Source organism: Trichosurus vulpecula, chromosome 2, assembly GCF_011100635.1.
Source record: "Trichosurus vulpecula isolate mTriVul1 chromosome 2, mTriVul1.pri, whole genome shotgun sequence".
Lineage (NCBI taxonomy): Eukaryota > Metazoa > Chordata > Mammalia > Diprotodontia > Phalangeridae > Trichosurus > Trichosurus vulpecula.
This window is the reverse complement of record NC_050574.1, coordinates 385,078,712-385,102,991: the sequence shown is the minus strand read 5'-3', so window position 1 is coordinate 385,102,991 and position 24,280 is coordinate 385,078,712. Positions and strand designations below refer to the sequence as shown.

The 24,280-nt window shown below is 39.2% G+C and overlaps 1 protein-coding gene across 2 annotated transcripts in view; it reads right to left on the bottom strand.

The window, feature by feature from the left end:
• Positions 1–127: 127 nt before the first annotated feature.
• TBC1D8 (TBC1 domain family member 8) overlaps positions 128–24,280 on the bottom strand; it is a 130,381-nt gene continuing 106,228 nt past the window's right edge. For both annotated transcript variants that reach the window (XM_036742558.1, XM_036742557.1), the window contains exons 7-20: positions 22,686–22,880; positions 20,557–20,727; positions 17,793–17,943; positions 14,747–14,961; positions 12,245–12,362; positions 9,377–9,662; positions 7,714–7,843; positions 7,474–7,572; positions 7,119–7,187; positions 5,228–5,468; positions 4,682–4,747; positions 3,112–3,201; positions 2,444–2,541; positions 128–1,269 (exon numbers count right to left, since the gene is read on the bottom strand). In XM_036742558.1, coding sequence (XP_036598453.1) covers positions 832–1,269; positions 2,444–2,541; positions 3,112–3,201; positions 4,682–4,747; positions 5,228–5,468; positions 7,119–7,187; positions 7,474–7,572; positions 7,714–7,843; positions 9,377–9,662; positions 12,245–12,362; positions 14,747–14,961; positions 17,793–17,943; positions 20,557–20,727; positions 22,686–22,880 — 2,367 coding nt within the window. In that variant the 3' untranslated portion in view covers positions 128–831. The remainder of the gene's footprint in view (positions 1,270–2,443; positions 2,542–3,111; positions 3,202–4,681; positions 4,748–5,227; positions 5,469–7,118; positions 7,188–7,473; positions 7,573–7,713; positions 7,844–9,376; positions 9,663–12,244; positions 12,363–14,746; positions 14,962–17,792; positions 17,944–20,556; positions 20,728–22,685; positions 22,881–24,280) is intronic.

Here is a 24,280-nt window from a genome sequence, read left to right as displayed (position 1 = left end):
TAGCCAAGGTCTTTTAGTTCCCAAAATTCTGGTAATGTTTTGCCCAAATTCTAAGTTTGTATGTGTGCCTAATAGAAAGGGACATGGCTATGAAAAGCGTTGAAGTAACTTAAAGAAAACCAGCAAGTCAATACAAAAGAATATTATTAAAAACTGCTTTTGGGGACCAACAACATCAAAAGCATGGTTTGTACACTTTTTTTTTTTGCAAGACATACAAATTGAATACAACCAAAAATATTAAAACAGTTTCAATTACCAGCATTGAAACAGGTTTTCAGGATTAGTGCAAAAAAGAAAAAGCCAATTGCAAATACTAGCTCTTAAACCTGGACGTGAATTAATTCTCCCCCCCACCCCACAAACACCCCAAATCTCACCAAGTAACATCTTTTACATTCATTGGTGGGGGAAGTGCTCTAAAATACGGGTATCCCTCCATACAAGAGGTAAGCAGCAGCAAACTTTGAAACGAAATTGTAGCTTAAACATTGGGAGACAAATCGGGAATAGCCACGAGCATAGCCTGCTCTGCTCTGTCTGCTTCAGGGTCCTTAGCTAGTATTGGTTAGAGATTTGATAAAGAAAGGAATAAATGACTTCTGTCCAAAGCTTAATATTTCTTTGTCTCCAGTTTCATTTGGTTGCTGTCTTATCGAGATACCTCTATAATCCCTCAAGTTTGTAAAACATTTGGACAGAGCTCACTATTCTAAATAGTACGCTAAGAAATGGAGAAGCAGCCTCGTTTGCAACATGTGCTTTGGTATAGCATCCTCCAGTGTACTCAGCAGAACGGTGGTGCTGTGCTACAGTGTGCTGTGATGTCCGTTACTCAGACTGGCGGCTCATTTCATTGGTTTTGAGACTATACTGATTGATCTTGGCATTTTCAAGTTTGGATTTTATGTCTAGTGGCTTTTCAAAGAAGTTTACTAGTGACTGTTCAGTCAAAAGTGATGCTAAAATGTGCTCAAGGGAGACAGTCCAATCCCCTTCTGTCATAGATAACGCTTGGGAGTATTTCTGTGGCATCTTCCCCATGTCAGCAAAAACTGAGTCCTGGTCAGAGGTGGAAGCAGATGCATCTGTCTGTACATCTTCCATATACTCGTCAGAGCAGCTGCCTGAGCTGCTGCTTCTCTGCCCCACTTCTCCAATCTGCAGTAACAAAGTAGTTACTGTGGCTATAGCTTGATAGAGATCATTTTCCTCTGGATCTTCATGAAACATACTATATAAAGTTTTACAGAACTGGATAAATTCTCTCTGAAAAGAATAAAAGAAAGCAAGTAATTAGCACATTTTCCAGTAAAGAGTCTTGTTAGTGGCTATTATACTTCTAAAAGGAAGGAATGGAATATCAGCCTGGTGAAATCAATCAGTGGCAAATTCAGACTGAGAATTAGGTATACAACTTTATGTGGTCATGTTCCACATAAGATATAAGACTACCGTATTGAGTTTGAAAGTCAAGAGTCTTAACAGCTGTTTTAAGACAGTCCAGCATTGAACAGACCTTTAATTTTTGAATTTTAGAAGACCTACCTACCCTTTAAAAAAAATTGAGCTGTCAGAAAAAAGACTTCTTTGGACTTAGCTAGCTTGATTCAGTCAACAGGCTCATCAAGATGAGTCACTTTTCAAACACACCATGCACAGTTACTTTTAACATTTTTTACTGTACCATGAACTCTGCTCCTAAAAGATGTGTTCTAATTGGAATTTGTACTTAGATGTTGAAGCCTATGATTAATTCTTAGTAAATTAATTCTCAGTTCCTTTTGAAAACTGAAGCAGCCTTCAGCCTTGGATGGATAGATAGATGGAAGCTGATATATTGAGGTTTATTTGGTTTGGAAAGCAGTAATTGGCACATAACAGTGTGCCAGCTTTTTATACCACAATCTCTTGCTACCCTTATTGCTAAAATAAAATTGCTCAAACATTTCACCATGACTTCCAAATAAGTAGTATCTCCCTCTCCTAAAAGCACTTTTGTTCCAATCTCAGTTCTCTGAAACTGTATTTTACTTCTTACAGGACATTAACAGCATTCTGTCAACCTAGGGCCTTGTATTCCAAACCTTTCCTAGCCTGGTAGGACCATTTTGTGGTTTACCTTACTGGAATGCCTTAAGCAATCCCAATGGGACCTACTAGGCCATAAGAAGTAATTTCAGTGCAGGTTACTTAAGATAAAATTGTAATTTGTGGTCTTCACACTATATGCTTGAAAGTTGAAAGTGACCCTGGGTTCTTGGGCCTAGGCCAGAAGAAGTACGAGTGGGGAATATATCCTACCAAGCTAGAAAGATTTGTAGCACTAGTCTTGGCTGTCATCTGAGGACTAAGCGCTATAAATGTCAAACTAAATGACAGTTCTAAACATACAGAGGAATGTAGAATCTTAGTATGTACATTTGAATAATAAATCGATTACCTGGCTCATTTTGGGCAATTCTTTTTCAGTTTTATCTTTTTCTTTAGCTAAATCCTTAAGCATCTGCTTCAACTGCTTCTGATAATCAATTGCATCACCTTGAGACAAAGGGGTGATAAAACCATTCAGTAAAAACAAGGAGGAACATAACGGCTAAGAACACAGGGAAACCATAAAGAAAAGGTTTAACTTTTTCAGTTTTATTCCAAGGCTTTTCTAATATCCTTGGAATTTGCAAGTATGTACCAGTCACTTGAGACAGGTCCAGCAAAAACCCCAGCAAGAAAAGGGAGAAAGGAAAACAACGCAACAAGGTATTGAGGACTTGTGAGTACACTGTTGTATGTTGAGATACTGCTAATGACTAATAGCTTTTAATTTCTCCCCACATAGTTATGGAGATGAGCAAGGACCTGGAGTTGATTAAGGACACAATCTTTGCATTTTATTGGGTCGAGGCAAGATGGCATGATACTTGGAAGGGGACAGCCATTAATCAGTACAGCTGACTTTGGGAATCTCCCTCCAAGGGATTGGGGAAGAAGATGGGAAATAACTAGGTCAGGTGGGTGGGCTGTAAATAAATGTAATATAATGTAAACAAATAAAAAGCAACTAGAGTATCTTGTCTAAAGGAAACATTTTAAAAGATTAAAACCAATACGTGCCATTTGACTTCCCAAAGACCAGGGGTCTTGAAGTTGACAGTAGTGGATTCTTTAATGGTGATTGGCTATCCTTGTCATTTTCAGTGAGAGCTTAAAAAAAAAGAATAACATTTAAATTCACATCCTAATTTTTTAATTCTAGTTCTTAATTACAATTTAATGATGTAGGGACACCTGGGGTCTAGTAACAGTTCTGACTAATGTGACCTTCAATAAGTAACATCTTTTCTTTAAAACTAAGTACGATTTTCTCAATTTGTAAAATCAGAACATTAAATTCTGATGTAAGTTGGGTAATTTACATCAGTCCGATTTAATTGGTCAAGTCTCCACAAGGTGGCACTGAAGCCTAAGTTAGCAACATGGTTTTCAAATCAGCTTTCTGTAAATTAACATAATGTTTTTGAGAATCGCATAGATGGCTTGCTTTAAAGGTAGTAACAGAGTTAGTTCGAACTCTGGTCCTATAATTCCAGGTTCATCACTCTTCCCTCTAAAGGCACTCAGCTATTTTCTTAATTAATAGAAAGTGGATGAGGTTTTAGGAATTAGCAAAAGTGAAAAGAACCATAGCACTTCTGGCCCTAAAACAAGAGTTTTCAACCTTGTGTCACAGACTTCTCAAAATAGCACTTTCAGATGTATGAAATACATAGAAATGAAACCAATTATATTGAAATAATTACCAAAACACTTTGACAGATTCATGGGCCCCAAGTAATGCATCCCTGCCCTAAGGGAAGCAAAATACACTTTTTGTCCTAAAGGCATGTGTTTTGTGTATTTTACGACACCTAGAGAAAACTAAACTAGAACTACAGTTGATCTAGCTTGACCTCAAGGCCAGTCACAACCTGGCTTGGCTTTAAATTTCCTGTAAAACGAGGTTAACGTTGGTACGTGGCTCACAAGGTTGTTGTGATTTCAAATGAGACAGTGTCACTACGGTCCTTTGTAAGCCTTAAAGTTGATACATTAAGCAGTTACATGTAAAAATGCTGCCACTTAATGATTGAAATATCCACTCTGCTTCATTTGGGGGGTTCTTGTAAACAGTGTACAGTCAGTGTCCATGGAGCCAAACCATGGCTTTTCAAGATGCACACCTTCCCTGAGTTCAACATGAGTTAAATACCCAAGTTAAAGTCCTAGCTTGGTTCCTCACTAGCTAGCAATTATCTTTTTTTTTTTTGAGTAAAAATTTGTCCCTTATTTTTACTGTTTTCATTTACTTCTGAAGTTTGGTCAAAACACTGCCCTTCCCTGTAGCCATCACAAAGAAGAACTAAAACACAGGCTAGCTTGGGGAAGAAAAGATATCAGCAAGTTGGCCTGGGGGCTTCATTTGATCTAAGTAAGCTTTGCAAAACTAAGAAAATGTGCCTAAAAATAAGGTTTTTTTAGACTGCAAAAGAATCAGCTTCTTCCTATATTCAGTCGAGTCCTTAATGTGTTTGTAGTATAGCAACTCTTAAGTTTGGAACATGTCAGCTAAAACATATAGAAATGTGAAATGTGTTAACTATCTGTAAGAAGCCTAAGATAGCTTTTCTTGCTCTATATATCTTACCAGGAGGGAGATGGAGCCTATATAGTAGTTTTATTTTTTCGTTCATTTCTCCATTGTACATAATATCTGCAAATGAGAAGTAGAAAACAAAATCGTTATATAATTAATATTCCTACTGTAGAGATCAAAACAGTTTATTTTGCATGCACTACTTTTGACAACACCACGTTTTGAAAAAAATTTTGATGTAAGTTTTTAGCAGATTTGAACTTTGAACAAAGCTTTGCAAATAGTTCTCAGCTTTCTCTCCTATCTGACATTTTTTAAGTAAAAGGGCTAGAACAAAATCCTTTGTCAAATGAAAACACAGCACTTAACAGAAACAAACGCATCATTGTCATCAGTAAATGTGAGCTCAGAAATGTGGGTGCTTTCCATACCTGCACCCCACTGTAGTCTTCATTGATGAAGTTAAAAGTTACCTTCGAACTAGTCAAGGCCATAGGGAGAGAGTGATATTACCTCCAGCCATATGATCGACTTGGATGTCTTCACAAACACTTTCTGGAAAGAAGACTAGTATGTTAACTACCCTTAAAGTATTACCTAGGCACATAGCAAATCCTTTGAATGCAATAAGATGATCCATGTTTTCATCCAGAAGGCGAAAGGTCCTTTCGGCCAGGATCTCAGTGTGGGCACCACACGTCCACGGAGAGACGAGCTTGTAGAGGCTGGTGAACTGCTGAGAATCTATCAGATACTGTTCAGCATATGGTCTGTTGGGATCGTGGTGCTGAAATGCAGGACTTGTCTGTTCCCAATAACAGCTTATCATATGTTCTCTCTTTAAAAATAAAGGTTAAATATAAAGATATTAGAGTAGAGGCCTCTAGGAGCCAGGGGAGGTGAATCATTCACAGCCTGTCTCATTTTATTTTCATGGTAGTGTCAGGATTAAGGTGGAGAAGAAGGAAGGGTGGCATGATGGAAACAACAGAACTTTGGGGCCAGTTTCACTGTGTAACCATGGGCAAGTCAGGATTTAGAACTAGAATGAGCTTGGGAGAGTCTTGACCAACTTCATTTTACGGAAGAGGGAAGTGACTTGCCAATGGTCACATTGGTATTAAGGAGCAAAAAGATTTGAAACCAAGGTAGGTTACTTTTCCTCCAGATCCAGTGCCCTTCACAATGAATGTCATCAGTTAACTTCTCAGTCTGTTTCTATAGAAATTGAGGGCTTGTTTGTCTTTATTCCTCAACTTCTTACTGTGAGGCTTCAGCATCCATATTAATACTCCCTCAAATGCCCTAGCCTGGCCACATTTCCTATGACCTACTCCTGCATTGTACCACAGCCACACACAAAGATAGATGGTCATACTTTTCATCTTGCCTTCAAAAATGCATAACTTCCATCAGTTCTGAAATTACCTGATTACAATCTGTTATCGACCTCTGCTCCTTGCCTTGCAACCCCACACCATGAACTTAAATCCCTCAGCATCCTCCTGGGTCTTCATCCCTACACTGGATTTACCCTTTCTTTCCTCATCTTGACCTCTGGGTGAGCCAGTTCCACTCTATTCTGTCCCCTTCTCTTGAGTCCCTTGCCCTTGTATCACCAATCTTCCCCTGCCAAGCCTCAGCCTTGGATCACTCCCACCATCCATGCTACCTGCTCCTCCTATGCACAGGCTACTGAAGGAAGCAAGAGAACCACAGAACTATTCTGGCTGGATCTACTATGAATTTGTTACAGAATCTCAACTAGGTCCTCGGTTCTATGAAAGTCTTTTTATGTATCCCTAATTAATTCACTGTCCCACTCACTGCAGTCTTTTCCAATTCTTCCTTCTTCAAACCTGTGGTTCTCAGGTTTATGACACCTATTTTGTCTAGTCAGAGGCCTTTTACTACTGAGTTTGCAGTTCTGTTCTAGAATCTAGGGGTTCCCAGGTAGGTGAATTGTCACTATACTTACAACAGTTCCAGTTAAAATCTTGCCTCTTCTGATGGTCCCCAAGTTCAGAGTACTCCATAATTTGGTTATCTGCTTCTCTCACAAAGGGCAGCTAGATGGCACCAAAGTACATAGAATGCCAAGCCTGAAGTGAGGAAGATTCCTCTTTCTGAGTTTTATTTTGACCTCAGACACTAGCTGTGTGACCCTGGGCAAGTCACTTAACCCTGTTTGCCTCAGTTTCCCCATCTGTAAAATGAGCTGGAGAAGGAAATTGCAAACCACTCTAGTATCTTTGCCAAGAAAACTCCAAATGAGGTCATGAAGAGTTGGATACCACTAAAGTGACTGAACAATAACAAATATAAAAAAACCCCACTAACTAGAGATAGCAAAGGAACCTCAAGGGCCTCAGTCAACAGCTTTTCTTAGCATGATTACAGAACAGATATTTTTCAAAGGCAGCTATGAATGATGTGTCATAATCATAAAACAATCTTAAATTTTACTTTAACTCCTTCACATTCATACCTTGAATAAGTCATAGAGTTCCTCTAAATCTTCAGGGAGAATTGATACCTCTGGAATAACAACCCGAAGCTTAAGAAAAGGAAAGAACAGTATGGTGTGAATACCTGCTTCTGTGTATGGGGAAGAGAACGCAACAGTAGGTCATTGGAGAAGTCTGGAAAATCAGGCTCACTCATGCATAAAAGTTCGAAAGGCAAAGTTCCCTTTCACTAAAATCACTCATACGTGGTTGGTGACGTTACAGAGTGATCCAATATTTCTAGAAAGTTAATGTGGAATGTCATACAGGGCTGTGATTCCCACCCTATGCCCAGCTCCACTCCACAGCAGCCATTCTGGGCAGCACTTCACTTACAACATTCTGTTTTGTTGTGTCCTCATGACCTTGGAGAACTCGGATCCGGTGTTTGCAGCGCATATGCTCAATCAGTTCCACTGACTGGTCTCCAAATTTCTGCAGCAAGACATATATTTAAAAAATACCTTCACGTATAGAAACAGCCAATGCAAACTGTTCTCAGTGGATTTTGAAAACAAAACCCATTCTTCTTTTAAAAAAAATTTTCCAGGGTACACCAGAGGTGGCCACTCTTACCTCATAGGAATCCCGAATTAGATCTGCTATATCTGTCACAGGGTAGGGTTCCTGATCATCAGAGAAAAAGGCATGATGATTTCCGATTGGTGGTCCAGGGCTTTCTTCATTTTTAACATGATCCAGGAACCTAAATAGAACCACCAACCCATTCAAAGGCATGCTGTCACCCACACAGCTTGGTATCATCTCCTTTTATTTAGTTTTAATGATAAAGACGCAACTTCTCAATGTTGAAATAAATCCTTTTAAAAATAAAAGTACATTGGTTTATTCTTTCTCATGATTCTTTCTACTGGTTATAATTCTTTACAACTGGACCATTATGTAAATGAGTTCAACGTGAAGGTATATGTAGAACCTATGTTGGATTACATGCCGTCTTGGGCGGGGGGAAGTGGGAGGAGAGGGAGGGAGAGAAAATTTGGAAGCCAAAAACTTGTGGAACTGAGTGTTGTAAACTAAAAATAAAAAATAAACTTAAAAAAATAAAAGTATGTCAATAATACATACATAATGACTGAAACATAAAAAGATGGCTTTAAACTGTCAAAGAGATAAATGCATTTTGCAGATTTTAAAACTGGTAAAGACACTAAAACTACTCAAAGGGCAAACCTATGGACAATTTTTTTAATATGAACATCAGAAATCTAGCCAAATCCAGTTCTGAGTAGAAGCTTACATCAGCAGTTCACTGTACATTTTAAAAGAAGAAAAAGGAAAATGTTAAACTATTTTGTGATACTATTCAATAAAGACCAGTAACCCCTCAGTGAATTCTCTCAACCTGAATTGTGGCATGGCATATGTGAAAGATCTGTCTGTTATATAGAGTTAAGATTAAATTCATATAACATTAGTAACAAAATGTTTTATTGGTTTCTTCTATTTTATGTATCTCGATTTTTAAAAATATTCCTTACCCCAATGAGCTCACCTTTTTAAGACAAAAACAACAGTTAAATGCTTTCTATTTTTCCAAAGTGCTTTCACACTGATCCCATTTGATCTTCATAATAACTCTTTGAGGTAGGCAGGGGTAAGTACTTTAACTCCCATTTTACAGAAAAAGAAACAGATAGAGAGTGGTTAAATGATTTGTCCAAGTGAAATAATCAGGACCAGGACACTGCTTTTCAGATTCTGAAGTCTAGCAACCAAATAATTAACTTTCACATTGCTTCCTACACATAAATAGCACGCCTAGTGCTCAAGTTCAAATATTAGGTATTTTTTTCCCCCTGTTTAACATGGTTCTAAGATGCTCTTGATCAGGCCCTAGCTACATCAGGGCAGAACTATAGACGGTTGAACTTTGTTTTAGAAAGCACGTAAAGCCTTTGACCTTCTTCGAAATGTAAGGGGCGAGTCCAAGGAAGGAGCTCCCATATGTAGACTCGTAGGAGAAGCTCCACACCACACAGAAGCAGGAGCACTCCTCCATATAAACCACCAGTCACAAGAAGCATATCAACTCCTGAATCCAAATGCTGAACATAAGGCAGTGGCAGGATGAAATCAGTAGCTACCCTTGCTGTTACCTGTAGAAGTATTTCCTTAAGCAACTTTCCAACACAACAGCTCCGATGCAACTCTTCCCCCCGACAGTTTGTTTTAGGACAAGCTATAAAACCCATGGTCTGATGGGAAGGTCACCAACCTGCTAAGGATCATCAAGGCTTGGCCATCATCTTTGCTGCTACACAGCTCCACCGCATTTGCTTCTAGCACAGCTAACCCCAGCTGGAAGATGGCTTTGATCCCGTCATAGAAGAAGCAATCTACGACATTCACAGCACTTTCTAAAGGCATGATGCTGAGGAACAAGGTCAGGAACCATGAAAGGGAAATGGAAGCCAGAGTGGATAGATCCTTCATGTGCTCAGCCAGCTCTGGAAGTCTCTCTCTTATAAGTTCCTCAAAGACCGACTGGTCTACTTGGGCCCCTGGAACAAACATTGGGGGTCAGAGTCAAGGGGAAGGGAAGAAGCATTTATGGAGTGCCTATCACATGTCAGACATTGCGATAAGTGCTTTACTGAAACCTCATTTGATCCTTACGGTATCTCTTTGAATCAGGTGCTATTGCTGTCTACACTTTACATGTGAGGAAACAGGCAAACAGGTTAAGTGACTAGCCCAAGATCACAGCTAGGAAGTGTCTGCGGTCAGATCTGAACTCATGCCCAGTGCCCTATCCACTGTACCACCCTCTTGCTTCTCGTAAGAAAAAGAAGCAGCCAGGGTCATTTTTCGTCATTTACTTCTACTGCCCACAAAATTAGGTAGTAAGCAGGGCTGGTAAGTCCCTGTGAACACATTAGGGATTCCCCTCGTGGCTAGTTTACATCTTGAGTCATAAACCAAACCCTAGTCTCCACTATATAGCCAATTGCTTTTCATTCCTGAATCTCCCACATCCTTCTCTGCTGACCCTAGCCATCCAAAAAGAAGAACCCCAAACTCAGATCTCCCAAATGTCCTGAAATCCCCTGAGCTAAAAAAAAAAAGATTCTCCCATCACAAAGGATATGGTGATATTTATCACACATCAGCAATTCAGAGCCAACAATTAAAAAGTGAACTTTTGACTTTATGGGTTTAGTGAATCATTGTATTTACCATTGCTTATATATGTGCCTGCCCTGTAATTTATTGTTTTGGATGATGCCTGGGGTGCTAAGAGGGCCAGGGCCACAAAGCTTTGGCATGACACAGTATATACACATAGCCAGGACTTGAACCCAGGTCTCTGATTCCAAAGCTAACTCTACCCACCGCATCGTAACTTCATCTATAAAACCCAAAGTTCAAATTTCTACCAGACTTTTATATTTTTAATTTTTATTTCTCAACAGAACTCTTACCATAGTGTCCTCTCTTGTAACCAAGAAAAAGAAATAAACAAAATTGATGCAGCCACCACATGTGACACCATATACTTCATATTCCTAGTTCCCACCTCCCTACTAGGGAGAAGTAGGTATGTTTTATTATCTGTCCTTAAGGACAAAGAAAGCCATTACGTTGTATCTGAATGTGCCTTTCAGGGTTTTTGTTTACATGGTTGTAGTAATTGTGTGGGGCTGCTAGGTGGCGCCATAGTGCAGAGAATGCTGAAACGAGTCAGGCTAACTCATCTACCTGAGTTCAAATCCAGCCTCAGACACTTGTGACCCTGGGCAAGTCAACTTAACTCTGCTTCAGTTTCCTGATCTGTAAAAATAATATGGAGAAGGAATTAGCAAAATCCACTCCAGCATCTCTGCCAAGAAAACCCCAAATGGGGGTCACAAAGAGTCAGACACGACTGAACAACTGGACAAGAAGTCACTGTATACATTGTCCTGCCTGCCTTCTTAGTATCTGTGACTGCAACTTCAACTCCATGTAAGGTAAAATGAGGAGCTGCCAATTAGGTTATTTTGATCAACACAGAATGTCAAACGAGATGGAGTTAAGACAAATAAAAATTTACCCTGTAGTGTGAATTATCTAGTTTGTCTATAGTCACTGATGACATTCAATCAAGATTGGATTTAGATCTCCTTTAAATTGAGCTGTTTGCAAAACCTGTGTAGAGCAGAACCAGGACAACAGCCTTGTAAAGAAAAACAACTTTGGAAGATTTAAGAACTCTAACAATGCAATGTCTACCTGACAGAGAGGTCATGAGCCTAGAGTGCCGACTGAAGCATACTTTCTTTTTTCTTTTTTTGGGGGGGGGACCAGGGAGGCATTGCTAAATGCAGGAATTTGTTTACCTGACAAGGCACAATCATTACATAGGTTTTGTTTTTCATGGTGGGGGGTGGTGGTGTTTAGGATGAAAAGGAGGTGAATTTTCCTTAATTTAAAAACAGAAAAATTTTAAAAACTTGTATGTACATATGAATTATTACTGCAAATAGAAGAAGGCAAGAAGAATGCCCTCCAATTTTTGGGCAGTCCCTAATGCAGTTGTTATTTAGTTGTGTCCAACTCTGTGTGACCCTACCTGGAGTTTTCTTGGCAAAGGTACTAAAGTGGTTTACCATTTCCTTCTCCAGCTCATTTTACAGATGAGGAAACTGAGGCAAACAGGGTTAAGTGACTTGCTCAGGGTCACACAGCTAGTAAGTGTCTGAGGCCAGATTTGAACTCAGGAAGAGGAGTCTTTCTGACTCCAGGCCCTGCACTCTATCTGTTCACCTCGCTGCCCTAGCCCTAATACAGTAAAAGATGCTTAATTAATTTTCTAAATCAGGGGCATAAAACTCAAACAGAAATGGATCCCTACAGGCTGCATAATGACTTAGAAAACCACAAATTGATGTTATCTATATATTATATTTTTAATTATTTTGTTAAACGTTTCCCAATTACATTTTAATCTTGTTCCAGCCCCAAGGGGAATTTTGCAGATGTGTAAGTTTGGCACTTTTGTTCTAAATACTAAAACTCTGTACCTAGTCTTTATATGCTGACTTTGCCACTAACATTGTGTTTATTCCTAGGTACAGAGGTAGTACAAATAGAAGTCATTTACCTATCACTCGATGATTGAAGTAATCTGGTAACATCCGTTCACACACAGCAACCAGCAGCCAAAAGGCTTCTTCCTCTTTGGCATACAGGAGTAACACAGATGTCAGAATGTTCATTGACTGTACAGAATCCACAGGGAAGGAAGAGATTACTGACCACTCATTTTAGTTCATTCACTCAAGAAATGTACTGTATCTGCTATAAACAGGGCACTGCATGAGACAGTGAGTGAGAAACAACGTTTAAATAAGACTGCACCTGCCCTCATGGAGTTACAATCAAGTAAGGGAGTATAAGACATGAACATGTAACTATAATATACAATACTACATTTTAAGATCATTAGAGTGTTGAAAAACAAAATGCCACATAAAAAGGGAAGGTTGTTACTAATGGGCCTTCATGGAACTGGCAGCATCTGGGTTTGATTTTAAAGGATGGGTAGGAATTCAGACGAAGATGAAAGAATATATTCCAGGCACAGGAAATGGTATTAGCAAAGGTATGATGTCGTTGGGAAATATAAGGGGAACGTGCATTTATAAAGCTCCTAATATGTGCTAATCCTCAATCAACATTTATTAAATGCCTACTATGTGCCAGGCACTGTACTAGCACTTTACATAAATGATCTCACTGGATCTTCACGACAACCCTGTGAGGTAGGTACTATTATTATCTCTGCTTTATAGAGATAATACTGAGAAGCAGGCAGAGGGTAAGTAATTTGCCTGGGGACAAACAAACCCTATTTGAATTCAGGTCTCTCTATTCTGGAGCAGCTTGTGGCACAGTGGCTAGACAGTGCCAGGCCTGGAGTCAGAAAGATATTTACTAGCTATATGACCAGAGGCAAGTCACTTAACCCTGTTTGCCTCAGTTTCTTCATCTATAAAATGAGCTGGAAAGGGAAATGGCAAACCACTCCATTGCACTTGTCCAGAAAACCCCAAAATGGGGTCACAAGGAGGTGGTTGGACATGACTGAATAAAGACTGAACAACTATCTATCTTGACTTCAGGCCCAATGCTTTGTCTACTGTGCCACCTAGCAGCCTCGAGTAGTAAATAACAGGCTTCATTTGGGGCAGAAAGCCAATTTTGGTTAAATATAATATGGATGGAAGGGAGTAAAATGAAGTAATGTTGAAAGCTTTAGATGGTTCCATATAAAGGGCCCTGAAAGCCAAGAAAAGGAACTTAAACTTTATGAGCCACACAATTGGGAGCCAATGAAGATTTCTGAGCAGAGAGTGATGTGACAGTATGAAAGATGCACTGTAGGAGGAGACAAGAATGCATCACTATTATAACACAAAGGGAGAGGGAGAACAGTATGAGCAGGGCCAATTTCACTTTTGTTCATGTACCCCAGTGCCTGCCACACAGTACTGGGCACGAGAGGGAGGTGCTGAATGAATGCTGGTTAATGGTTGCATTAGTTAGTTTTCAGATGTTAGGTGACAGGGTTAGAAAATACCAAAAGAAACCCCAGCCACATAGATGCATCTAAAGGAGCAAGTTTGTTGCGTCAAATCAGGGTAGGTCATCATACAACAAGTCAGACCGTGGTGACCCCCATTAATTGCGTAGAGAGCCAAAAGTCCAAGGACAACTGCCCCAAACCATCCAGTGTTTGTGCACAGACATGTACAGCTTTTAGTTCACCCTAATCCTGATTATTCCCTGGAAAATAAAGTTTAACATCTTCAATTTTCAGATGCCACAAACTTCCATAGTCTAATTTGGAGCTGTTTTTGCTGCTTGGTGTTCATCTTACTCTTGTTTGCTATTTAGTTATTTTTCAGTCGTGTCTAACTCTTTGTAACCCCATTTGAGGTTTTCTTGGCAAAGATACTGGAGCAGTTTGCCATTTCCTTCTCCCACTCATTTTACAGATAAGGAAACTGAGGCAAAGAGGATTAAGTGACTTGCTCAGGGTCACACAGCTAGTAAGTGTCTGATGCCAGATTTGAACTCAGAAAGATGAGTCTTTGTGACTCCAGGCTTGGCACTCTGTCCACTGTGCCACCTAACTGCCCTTACTCTTAGCAGTGTGCAGATCATTCATGAAATCACAAAAATCTAGAGCAGTTCAAATGGAGAATCTCTATCTCCATATGCTTCTTCTTAAAACAATTGTTTACCCTCTAAGTCTACTTACTTTTCAACACATCTTCAGCTATTACACATACAGTTAGGCATATGATGCTGTTCGAGGAAATTTTTGACCCCATTTTATAGATAGTAAAATTGAGGCAGAAAAGGACCTTTGGGGTCAGACAGTGATTTCAACAATTTTTTTTTAAATTGAGTTCCAAATTCTCTCCCTCTCTTCCTCTCTCCCTGTGCTCCCTCACTGAGAAGGCAAGCAATTTGCTATCAGTTATTATATATGAATCACTGTTCATTTTTAAAATTTCAAGTGTGGGGGTAAAGAAAATGTGGTTTCCTGTGGAGATCTAAGGATCCTAGGTAGATAAATACATTATCATGACTCCACCTGGCAGTATCCAATCTTGGGGTTTCGGTGAGCATAGGCTGTCAGTACTCTCCTCAAGGCGGCAATTCCTGTTTCATTTTGGAAGGCAGGGTGCTCTGGTAGAGAGCGGTGCAGATCCCGCTCTATCTCCTCCGTTACTAGGCAACATTTGCCCATCGACTCCTCTACCAGATTCCCATAGTAACCAGGATGAGAGGCAAGATCCGTTACAGCATCTGAGGATTTTTTAAACAATACATGTGCAAAGGCAATTAAGAATTATTTCCAGGACAGTGTCACCATGGGAGTTAGATTTGTGAAAGAACATCCGTGTTATCTGGTATGATGGAGAACATAAAGTACTTTAAAACTGGGCATAACTGAACTTACTTACTTTCTCACATTGCCTTGACCAAGAAGAACTATTAACATTCTTTTATAAGATACATACTTGGTTAGAGGGAAAATAGTATAGTTCATATTGAAAATAAATAGCACTTATGAACTTTTTAAAAATTTCTTTTAATAGTATTCATTTTCTTGTGGCAGCATTATCCCAGGTATACATATAAGTCTTAGGAGTTAAAACTGCATTAGAAATTAAAACACCTTAGTACTATTACTATGAAAACAGTTTTGGCCTCAGAGATCCCCTGAAAGGGTCTCAGGAACCTCCAAGTCAAAACTATTTTCATAATAATACTAAGATATTTTTATTCCTAATACAGTAACTATTGATAGATATACAACCCACAGAAAAGTTCTTTGGGGGAGGTCCTCATAATTTTGAAGGGTATAAAGGAGTACTGAGGCCAAAACAGTTGAAGAGCCACTGCTTTAATTCATGTAATTGAGCATTGACCATGTGCAGACCTTTTGCTAATTGCTGATTTGCAAGTGTCAGGATAACAGTGATAACACAACCTACTTCTAAAGGGAGCCACAAGTAAAACCCTTTGTAAACTTGAAAATAATATACAAATGTAAGTGACTATGCTAGAATGTAAGCTCCATGAGGATGGATATGATGTCTTTTCTTTCTTTTTTTTTTTGGAGGCGGAAGGCAGGGTAAATGGGGTTAAGTGACTTGCCCAAGGTCACACAGCTAGTGTGTCAAGTGTCTGAGGCCAAATTTGAACTCAAGTCCTTGTGACTCCAGGGCCGGTGCTCTACTCACTGCACCACCTAGCTGCCCCAATCAAGTCTTTTTTAAACTTGGTATCTCTCCTGGCAGACTTTTCTGCATACAGTAGGTGCCTAATAAATGTTTGATCCACATTCATTCATTCAGTAATCATAAAAGAACCTGAAAATGGCCTACATGAAGCATTTGAGGTTGCCTTGATGATTTAGGAAGGACCACCCACTATTCATCATAGAATGAAGGGGCACATAGCTGGAAAACACATTAGGTCAGTGATTCTTAACTTTTTTTGTGTCACAGACCCTTTTGGCAGTCTGGTGAAGCCTATGGCCCCCTTTTCAGAGTAACACTTTTTAAATGTATAAATATAATACACAGAATTACAAAGGAAATGATAAGTTTATGGGAGAAAAAAAGACCTTTTTTCTAATCCAAGTTTAAGGACCTCTCCTCCCACGCCAGATGGGTCCATGGGCCCCACATTAAAACCCCTGCTGTAGAGTTCATCGAGTTTGAGACCTTCCTTTTACAGATGAGCAAAATGGGGCTTAGCATGATTAAGTAACAATGACATCTACCTAGAAGCATTGCCGGGTCTAGATTCCAGGTCTGTCACTCCAGTGGGATTTCTATCATACCACATTGCTTCCAATTTGAAACCAAGAAGAGTCATCTCTATTAAAGAGGGGAGCCTAGAACTCTTTAGTTTGCCACATCTGATGCCTTACATACAAGTGTGAGTCTGTGGGCACAGGACAAATATCCTGTGACCCTGATGACATCCAGAAACATCTGTGGGTTTTCTGCAAAGTAGCACCAGGTACTATGGGAAGCAGTGCTGAGATACAGGAGGAAATAAATGGGCTGGGGCCATTTCCTTATCCACTTACTCACTCCCAACCTCACAGAATTAAATGGATGCATTTATTTTTTGAATAACACTAAATATATGGTATCTCCCTCATAACTTTTCATCTCTCTGTCTCTGGTTCTGTCCATAATCACTATGGAGTCTCTAGAGGGATAATCCCAATATTTATACCAAATCTGATGCCAAGAAATCTTCCTCACCTTACAGATATGATTGAAAATGGCTAAAGAAGGCAACGTTTGGATGTGAACGTATTTCCTCAGAGTGCAGTAATTTGGTCAATCAAGTGTGATAAGTTCCAAGTTAATCTCTTTTATTAGGAGAAGCAAAAGCAAATAAGAGGGCTTTGGGCATCTGAAAAAGTAAAAGGGGTCGCTACTGAAAAAGAAAGCTGTGGGCAGAAGACAAGCTTCAAAGACTTCACAATTGTGTCTAGGGTAGATCCTGGATGCCTTCAAGTGGGAAGAAATAGCACATAGAGGTATTTTTGTCATACAGCTGCAAACAGCAGCAGCTTGGCTTGGCATAGCTGATACAAGGATGGATATCTTTTGCTTATTTGTTCATTTTAACAGGACTCACTTCATTGAGACCAAACAACAAAGAAGTCAGGAAACCTAGCTTCAGCACAGCTCTGCCACTAACTTGCTGTAGGACTTGAGACAAATAGGAGCCTTTCTGAGCCTCAGTTTTGTCATCTGTATAATTAAGTGGTTGGACTAAGTGATCTCAAAAGTCACTTAAAGAGTTAATGGAAGTTGCTCCATTCCCAGGGAATTTGTTGATAGAGGTATCACTTCTAATTACAAAGCTGGGTCTTTGATGATCTTATAGGTGAGAAAACAGACCCCAAGTGGTTTAGTGATTTGCCCAAAGTGAGAAAAGAAAATATTCAGACTTAAGAAGCCCTTAATGTTTGAGATTCCACAGTGAAAAATAAATATGGATGACTCACTTGGAATCCCTTTGACCCTGTCCTCTATTTATAAGTAACGTCTCAAACTAACATTTGGTCAAGGATACAAGAGAAAAAAGCAAAATTAAATTTTTACCTGAAAACAGGAGCCAGAGTTTACCCCGTAAAGATTCGGGGATTCCCATGGCAACAAGCTTGCGGATCTTTTCCGTACGAAACATACACACTGTTCTGCCATATTCCACAAAATGGTCATTCCATAGGCTTGCTTTTATCTGTTCTCTTGACTAGAAACCATAATATGCATATTTCAGGTATGGCATACATCATCCACATGCTCCCACCATGTTTTCTTAGACCACAAGATATAATAGAAGAGGAAGTTCATTGAGAAGTCAACAATTACAGGCAATTAAACTTCAGTAGGAAAGCTTAACAAGAGAAACAAGATTTCCTACAAAAGTACCTCGTGACCATGACTGCAGGCTGAAGACTAAATGCTGCAACAGCTGCCAAAAGAAACTACTGTAATCTCCTCTGAAAATATCAGAGCCCAGGAGTCTCTCCTTTGTCTGCTCTAGTTAGTGGGTAGGCAGGAAAGAGAGAGACCCTCTCCCACTCCCTTTTTTGTTCTAGGATTTGGAGGAGAGGCAGGAAGGAAGTAAATAAAATGAACTCAAGAAATCTTCCACTTCCATTATCTGAAACAAGATACAACAGAAATCAGATAGAAATTAACTTCCTTCTTCAAGGGACGATTATGTTACACCTCCTTTCACATCCTTCTCCTGTCTGTTAACCTTCACTATGTTTCATACTGTCTGCTGCACATCACCGAGAATAGTTTATGGAGTGGGTTGGTGAGGGGAGGGAAAGGGAAGGGCAAAAACTCAATCTGGGTACTTCTAAGCAATCCTAATTGAAGTTGTGGTGGGGGGCAAAGTTGAAACCAGTTATCGAAAATGAGGTTTGGGGAATATTTGTGCAATTAAGGGCTGACCCAAAGCTATTTAAAGATCTCAGGACCACAGGGTTCACATATTGCAGTCATAGCGTTCACATTTGGCACCAACAAAGCTACTGCCGGAAAGATCTATGTTTTAGCTCTGCATAGAATCTTAGAATTGGCAGGGTCCTCAGGGGCCATCTAATCCAACCCCTTCATTTTACACATGAGGAAATTCAGGCCCAGAGAAGGTGAATTACCCAAGTAATAGAGCTAATAAGCATCAACAGAGGGACACTCATATTTACTCTTTATTTCATACAATTTGTAATGAAATGAAATTTGTAATGAAATAATTTGTACCTAAATTGGAATGCTACCTATTAGTAAAAAAATAAATTAATAGCTCTTCTTAACACTTGTCCTCAGGAGAAAGAGAATTGTTAAGGTCAAGGACATTAGAAAGCTTAGATGACGTTTTCTTCTTTGTGACCCTGTTGGAAGGTAAATTGCACCCAGCCAAACAAAAGGTTGCTAATACCTATAATTGATTTTTACTGAAGATTATGAAGTTGAATTTCCAGACTTCGAACAGAGACAGTTTATTCTATTCAGAGAAGGTTTTCAAATCTTTTTAGTCCAATCTGAAATTGTAAAAGACTGAGTCTTATTTTGGCTGAGAAGACAATATGAAAATGGTGAGTGATAAGGCCCTCTCTACCTTTCCATCTCTCAAAATGATGTAAAGCTGAGGCAGAAAACATCTTATGCTGCAAACCAAGCACATGCAGGCAGCCCAGAGGATCATAAGATCACGGATATAGAGCTGAAGGGTCGAAGGCCACCTAGTCCACTTTAAGGTGGGGACACTGAAGCCAATGAAGAGACATTGAGTGATCTGCCCAAGGTCACGCAGGCAACAAAGGCAACTCACACAAAAATTTTAGGAAAAGTGGGTAGCAATGTCATCGTCTTTGAGAAAATTAACCAATACTGGCACTTTTTCTTGCCATATCTTAGGCAGCTTAGAGCATGCACCAGGGCAGCTTCGATGTTTGAATACAGAGTAAACAAGATGAAACAGTTGTAAGACAGGCTCCATGGGCATATTTGGATGGCAGACCCATGGCCTTTTTTCTTCTTTTTTATTTAGTATTTTATTTTTCCCCATTTACATGTAAAAACAATTTTTAACATTAGTTTTTTAAAACTTTGAGTTCCAAATTCTCTCCCTTCCTCCCTTCCCCCCTCCCCCCGTTGAGAACACAAGCAATTCTATATAGGTTATACATGTGTAGTCATGCAAAAAATTTCCGTAATAGTCATGTTGTGAAAGAAAACGGAGACAAAAAAAACCTCAAGAAAAATAAAGTAAAAAAAAACTATGCTTCAATCTATATTCAGATACCATCGATTCTTTGTCTGGGGATGGCTAGCATTTTTCATTATATGCCCTTCAGAGTTGTCTTGAATCATCATATTGCTGAGAATAGCTAAGTCATTCACAGCTGATTATCTTACAATATTGGTGTTACTTTGTACACAGTATTCCACTTTGCATCAGCTCAGATAAATCTTTCCAGGTTTTTCTGAGAGTAGCCTGCTCATCATTTCTTATAGCACAATAATATTCCATCATAATCACATACAACAATTTGTTCAGCCATTCCCCAACTGATGGACACCTCCTCAATTCCCAATTCTTTGCCACCAGAAAAGAGTTGCTATAAATATTTTTGTACATATAGGTGGCCTTTTTGTGCCTAGCACACAGACATACAGAGTAGCTATCAGCCCGTGATAAGTTATTGCAGAACCACAGAATACCATTCCCTGGCCCCACTGCTCTCTAACCCAAATGCCACAGTTAGCCCAGCTGGGTCTGTGTTAAAAAGGTGATGGGTCTAGACAGGGGAGTGGGGGGAGCTAAGGAAAGAAGGTGAATTCTACCTACCATTCTGGAATCAGGACTCTGAATTCCTGACTGGTGGAAGATGGCTATCAGTGCCTCAGAATTTGGCAGAGGGCTAGTTTCTTTGTCAACGTTGTTACCGTTCTGAGACAGTTTGAGAGTCCCAAACTTTTGGTCACCGCACATGCTAGTTGATTGAAAGAGAGAGGATGTCTGAAAAAGCAAAAATGGAGGTATTTGGTTTTGGTTTGACTTATTTAGGCTTGTGGAATTTGTTTGGGCTTCCCCACTAACCCTTAATAGACGGCTACAATTTTAAAACCTACCTACCCAGCTGTGGTTGAAGAGGAGACAAATACATGGAGACATTAAATCCCACAAGGTTTGCCTTTACAATGGAATTGTTCATACTGAGGTTCTACTTTGTCCCTTAACATAGACACACAAGGCAGCAGTCCCAGAACAGTAAGCCTGAAAATTTCATGGCTTTTCTTTTGAAAATAGGAGAGAGCAGGTAACTCTGTGCATATATGGATATGTCTCCCCAACATTGTTCATAAAAGGAAAGTTTCACAACCCAACCCTATTTTTCCTATTCCTGTTTCTTTGCATTCCAAAAATTTGGACATGTGCTCCTTTGGAGGGAAAAAAATCTCAAAGACAGGGTTAGAAAGGGTTGTTCTACTAATCCTGTCTATTCACTGCTGGTCCTATAAACATAAGCAAAATAAATACCATGTCATTTCAGGTGTGTGGTACTAGCAGCTGGGGATATCAGAAAAAGACCTATAGGAGATGGCATTTGAGCTGAGCTTTGAAGGAAACTAGTGGAAATGAAGGTCAGGAGGGAGTACGTGCTAAATCTGGGAACAGCCTGGGCAAAAACACAAGAGATAGGAGATAGAGCACGAGTGAGAACAGCAAGGCCAGTCTGGCTGTACCACACATAGTGTGTATGAAGCCTGGAGAAGTAGTTTGGAGCCAACTTATCAATGGCTTTAAATGCCTAACCATGGGATTTGTATTTGAGCCAGAGGTTCTAGGAAATCACGTATCACTTCAACTCAACTCTAACATACAGTGAGTCCTCTTCCAAAAATGAATGTGAAATGCTAATTTGTAATTTTGGAATGCAATTGGGGGGCGGGGTACAAGAAGGAAAAATTAGACAAGTATCCAGTACTTATATAGTCCATGGACAGTTGACCAAAAAACTGAAACTGATTCCCTAAAGATGGTAGTCTATAATGTATTGAGTTTTACAAATTCAACCCTATCTAACTCAGACTTTTAACTTCAAATTCTTAAAACAACCTTGTGAGAATTGTAGACAAATTTGTTTGCTAACTTGTGGCCTGGCTAGTGGCAGATATTGGGTGAATTGAAGGAGTGGAATCAAGTGGAAAGTAAAAGAAAATAAATTATTAGAAGCCTAAATTTATATATAGAGAAGATGAATAGGGAAGGAATAATAAATCCACCTCCCACCAATTACCATGTTAGTTATTTCTATAACATCTACTTCTCTTCCCTGCAATTCTGTTCTGGGAAATGCATTATATTTCTCAGCCCTATCAGAAGAGAATTCAACCACTGACAAGGCTTCTCTCCCATGCCTGGCAATAAATACATCAGGAGTGCTATTCAACAGCAGCACTATAATTTCTCTGCATTCTTGATTCATCAACAGGTCTCAGTAATTATAAGGCACCAATATTCTTGGCTTTGGAGTCAAGTGACAATCAATTCTATATCTGCGCAAAGAAATCTCATGACAGCTTCGGTGGGTACCAGGAGAAAATAAATCCAGTAACTTATTGGGCACATCTAACGGTATAATCCAATAAATGACTCAGCTGTACCCTCAACCCCAAAGGGCAAAATGCCCTCTTGTGTTTTTCACATTATCCAGAGTTCCTAGAAGATCTCAATTTTTTTAGGCCTGGAATCAACTTTCAAACAAAACACACTTGAGAGAGTGTTAATAACTGTATTTTTGGAGTATGTGTAATATACGCAGTATGTGTATGTATACACATAAACACATATGTATACATAGGTAGTATGTGTATACACACGTATGTGTACATGTATATCTGCATAGATATTGGAGCCTAGATGTATAGCCTGATACATACGTATATATGATATATATATTGGAAGCATCATACCGCATCTTCATTTTTCAAGTTGTCGTAATGCACTGGGCTGTTAGCATGGACCTTTTTCAGCCTCATGAGCAGGTTTTCCACCAAGCTCTCTCTATCCTTGAGTTCAATGAATTGAAAGGCCATCTTGCTCCTTATGCTGATAATGATGGGATTAGGAAGGAGACTGGTATCTTCCATTTTCTCTATGCTCACTACCTATTTTAAAAAAATGGACACACGTCAAAATATGAGGGGAAAGGAAGTAGAATTATTGAACATTTAGAAAAAAAACTTTAAAAGGTAGCTGCAAACAAAAGTATCTGAGTATAAAGATTTTTCCTGCCTTCCTGTATCCAGATGCTGGTCCTTTCATCACTGCATGCTAACTCAAAACCAGAACCCATATTAATTTAGTAAAATGTTTAGATACAGCTCAACCAAAAACTGAGGAGAATTTAAACAATTCTTTGGAGAATGCAAGATACCCAGGAGCTGATTTGCCATATCCTTTTTTATTTTTTTCACCTCGGTTTCACCTGTGATTTAATTAGCATAGGGCACTCCCAATAAGGAAAATTCCTCCACCAATGCAGATCAGCTGCTGTTCTGCAAATTATAGTCTTAGAGTTGCCTGGGGCACTGAGAAATTAGATGATCATCTGGTACTGAGCTAGTATGAATCAGAGGCAGTCCATGAACCTAGCTCACTGAGCTGGGGCCAGTGCACTATTCACCATTCCATGTTGCCTCTCAGCCAAATCTTAACCTCTTTGATTATTTTGAGTGTTCTCACTGTTGCTATGAATAAGAAATAATTACTACCACATCATTATTGTCACATGTTCAGCACTATTTTTAGAAAAGCTTGATTTCTCATACACACACATATCTATCTTCCATATTCTTACATCATCACTCAGGAAACATCTGGTTCTGGTGAGATGCCCCTGATGTGTTACTGTCTGTTTCCATTGTTGCTAGGACATATTTTAAGCTTAGTCTCTCCTTCCTTTGACTTTGAATTTGCTACCTGAACAGTAGGTATCACCTTCAAGTTATAGATAGGAAAACTGAGACACAGATTATCTAACTTGCCTGAGGTCACAAGCTACTTTAGATCTGAAAGTAAACCTAGATTTTTAAATTTTCATATCTTTGCTTTTTCCATTAGAAATGATTGTTAGTTCATCTGAATATTTTTAATTCGCTTATATATCTTTTATTATTCCAAGGAATTATTTTTTATCTTTAAATGAAGTACCAAGAGACCATAAAGTCCACACTGCTTACTATTTTTTAATTTTCAAAATAAAAATGGTTGGGGCAAGGGAGGAGTAGGATTGGTTAAGGGAACTGCAAAGAAGGAAATTGGTTTTTTCTCCCCTCCACTGACAGTTCTTAGAAAAGCTTTAATTGCTACATGTGTATACTTAATAATAGCCTTATCAATACTGCAGAAGTCATGGTAGGCTGCTTTTATAAGTCACTTCTCAAAATGTTCAGTTCTCAATAGAAAAGAGTAGAAAAAGTCAACAACCCCCCCCCCAAAAAAAATCACCCCAAAGGAAATAAATAAAACCCCAAGATTTTGATTCCCACTGCACATCTCTGAGCCA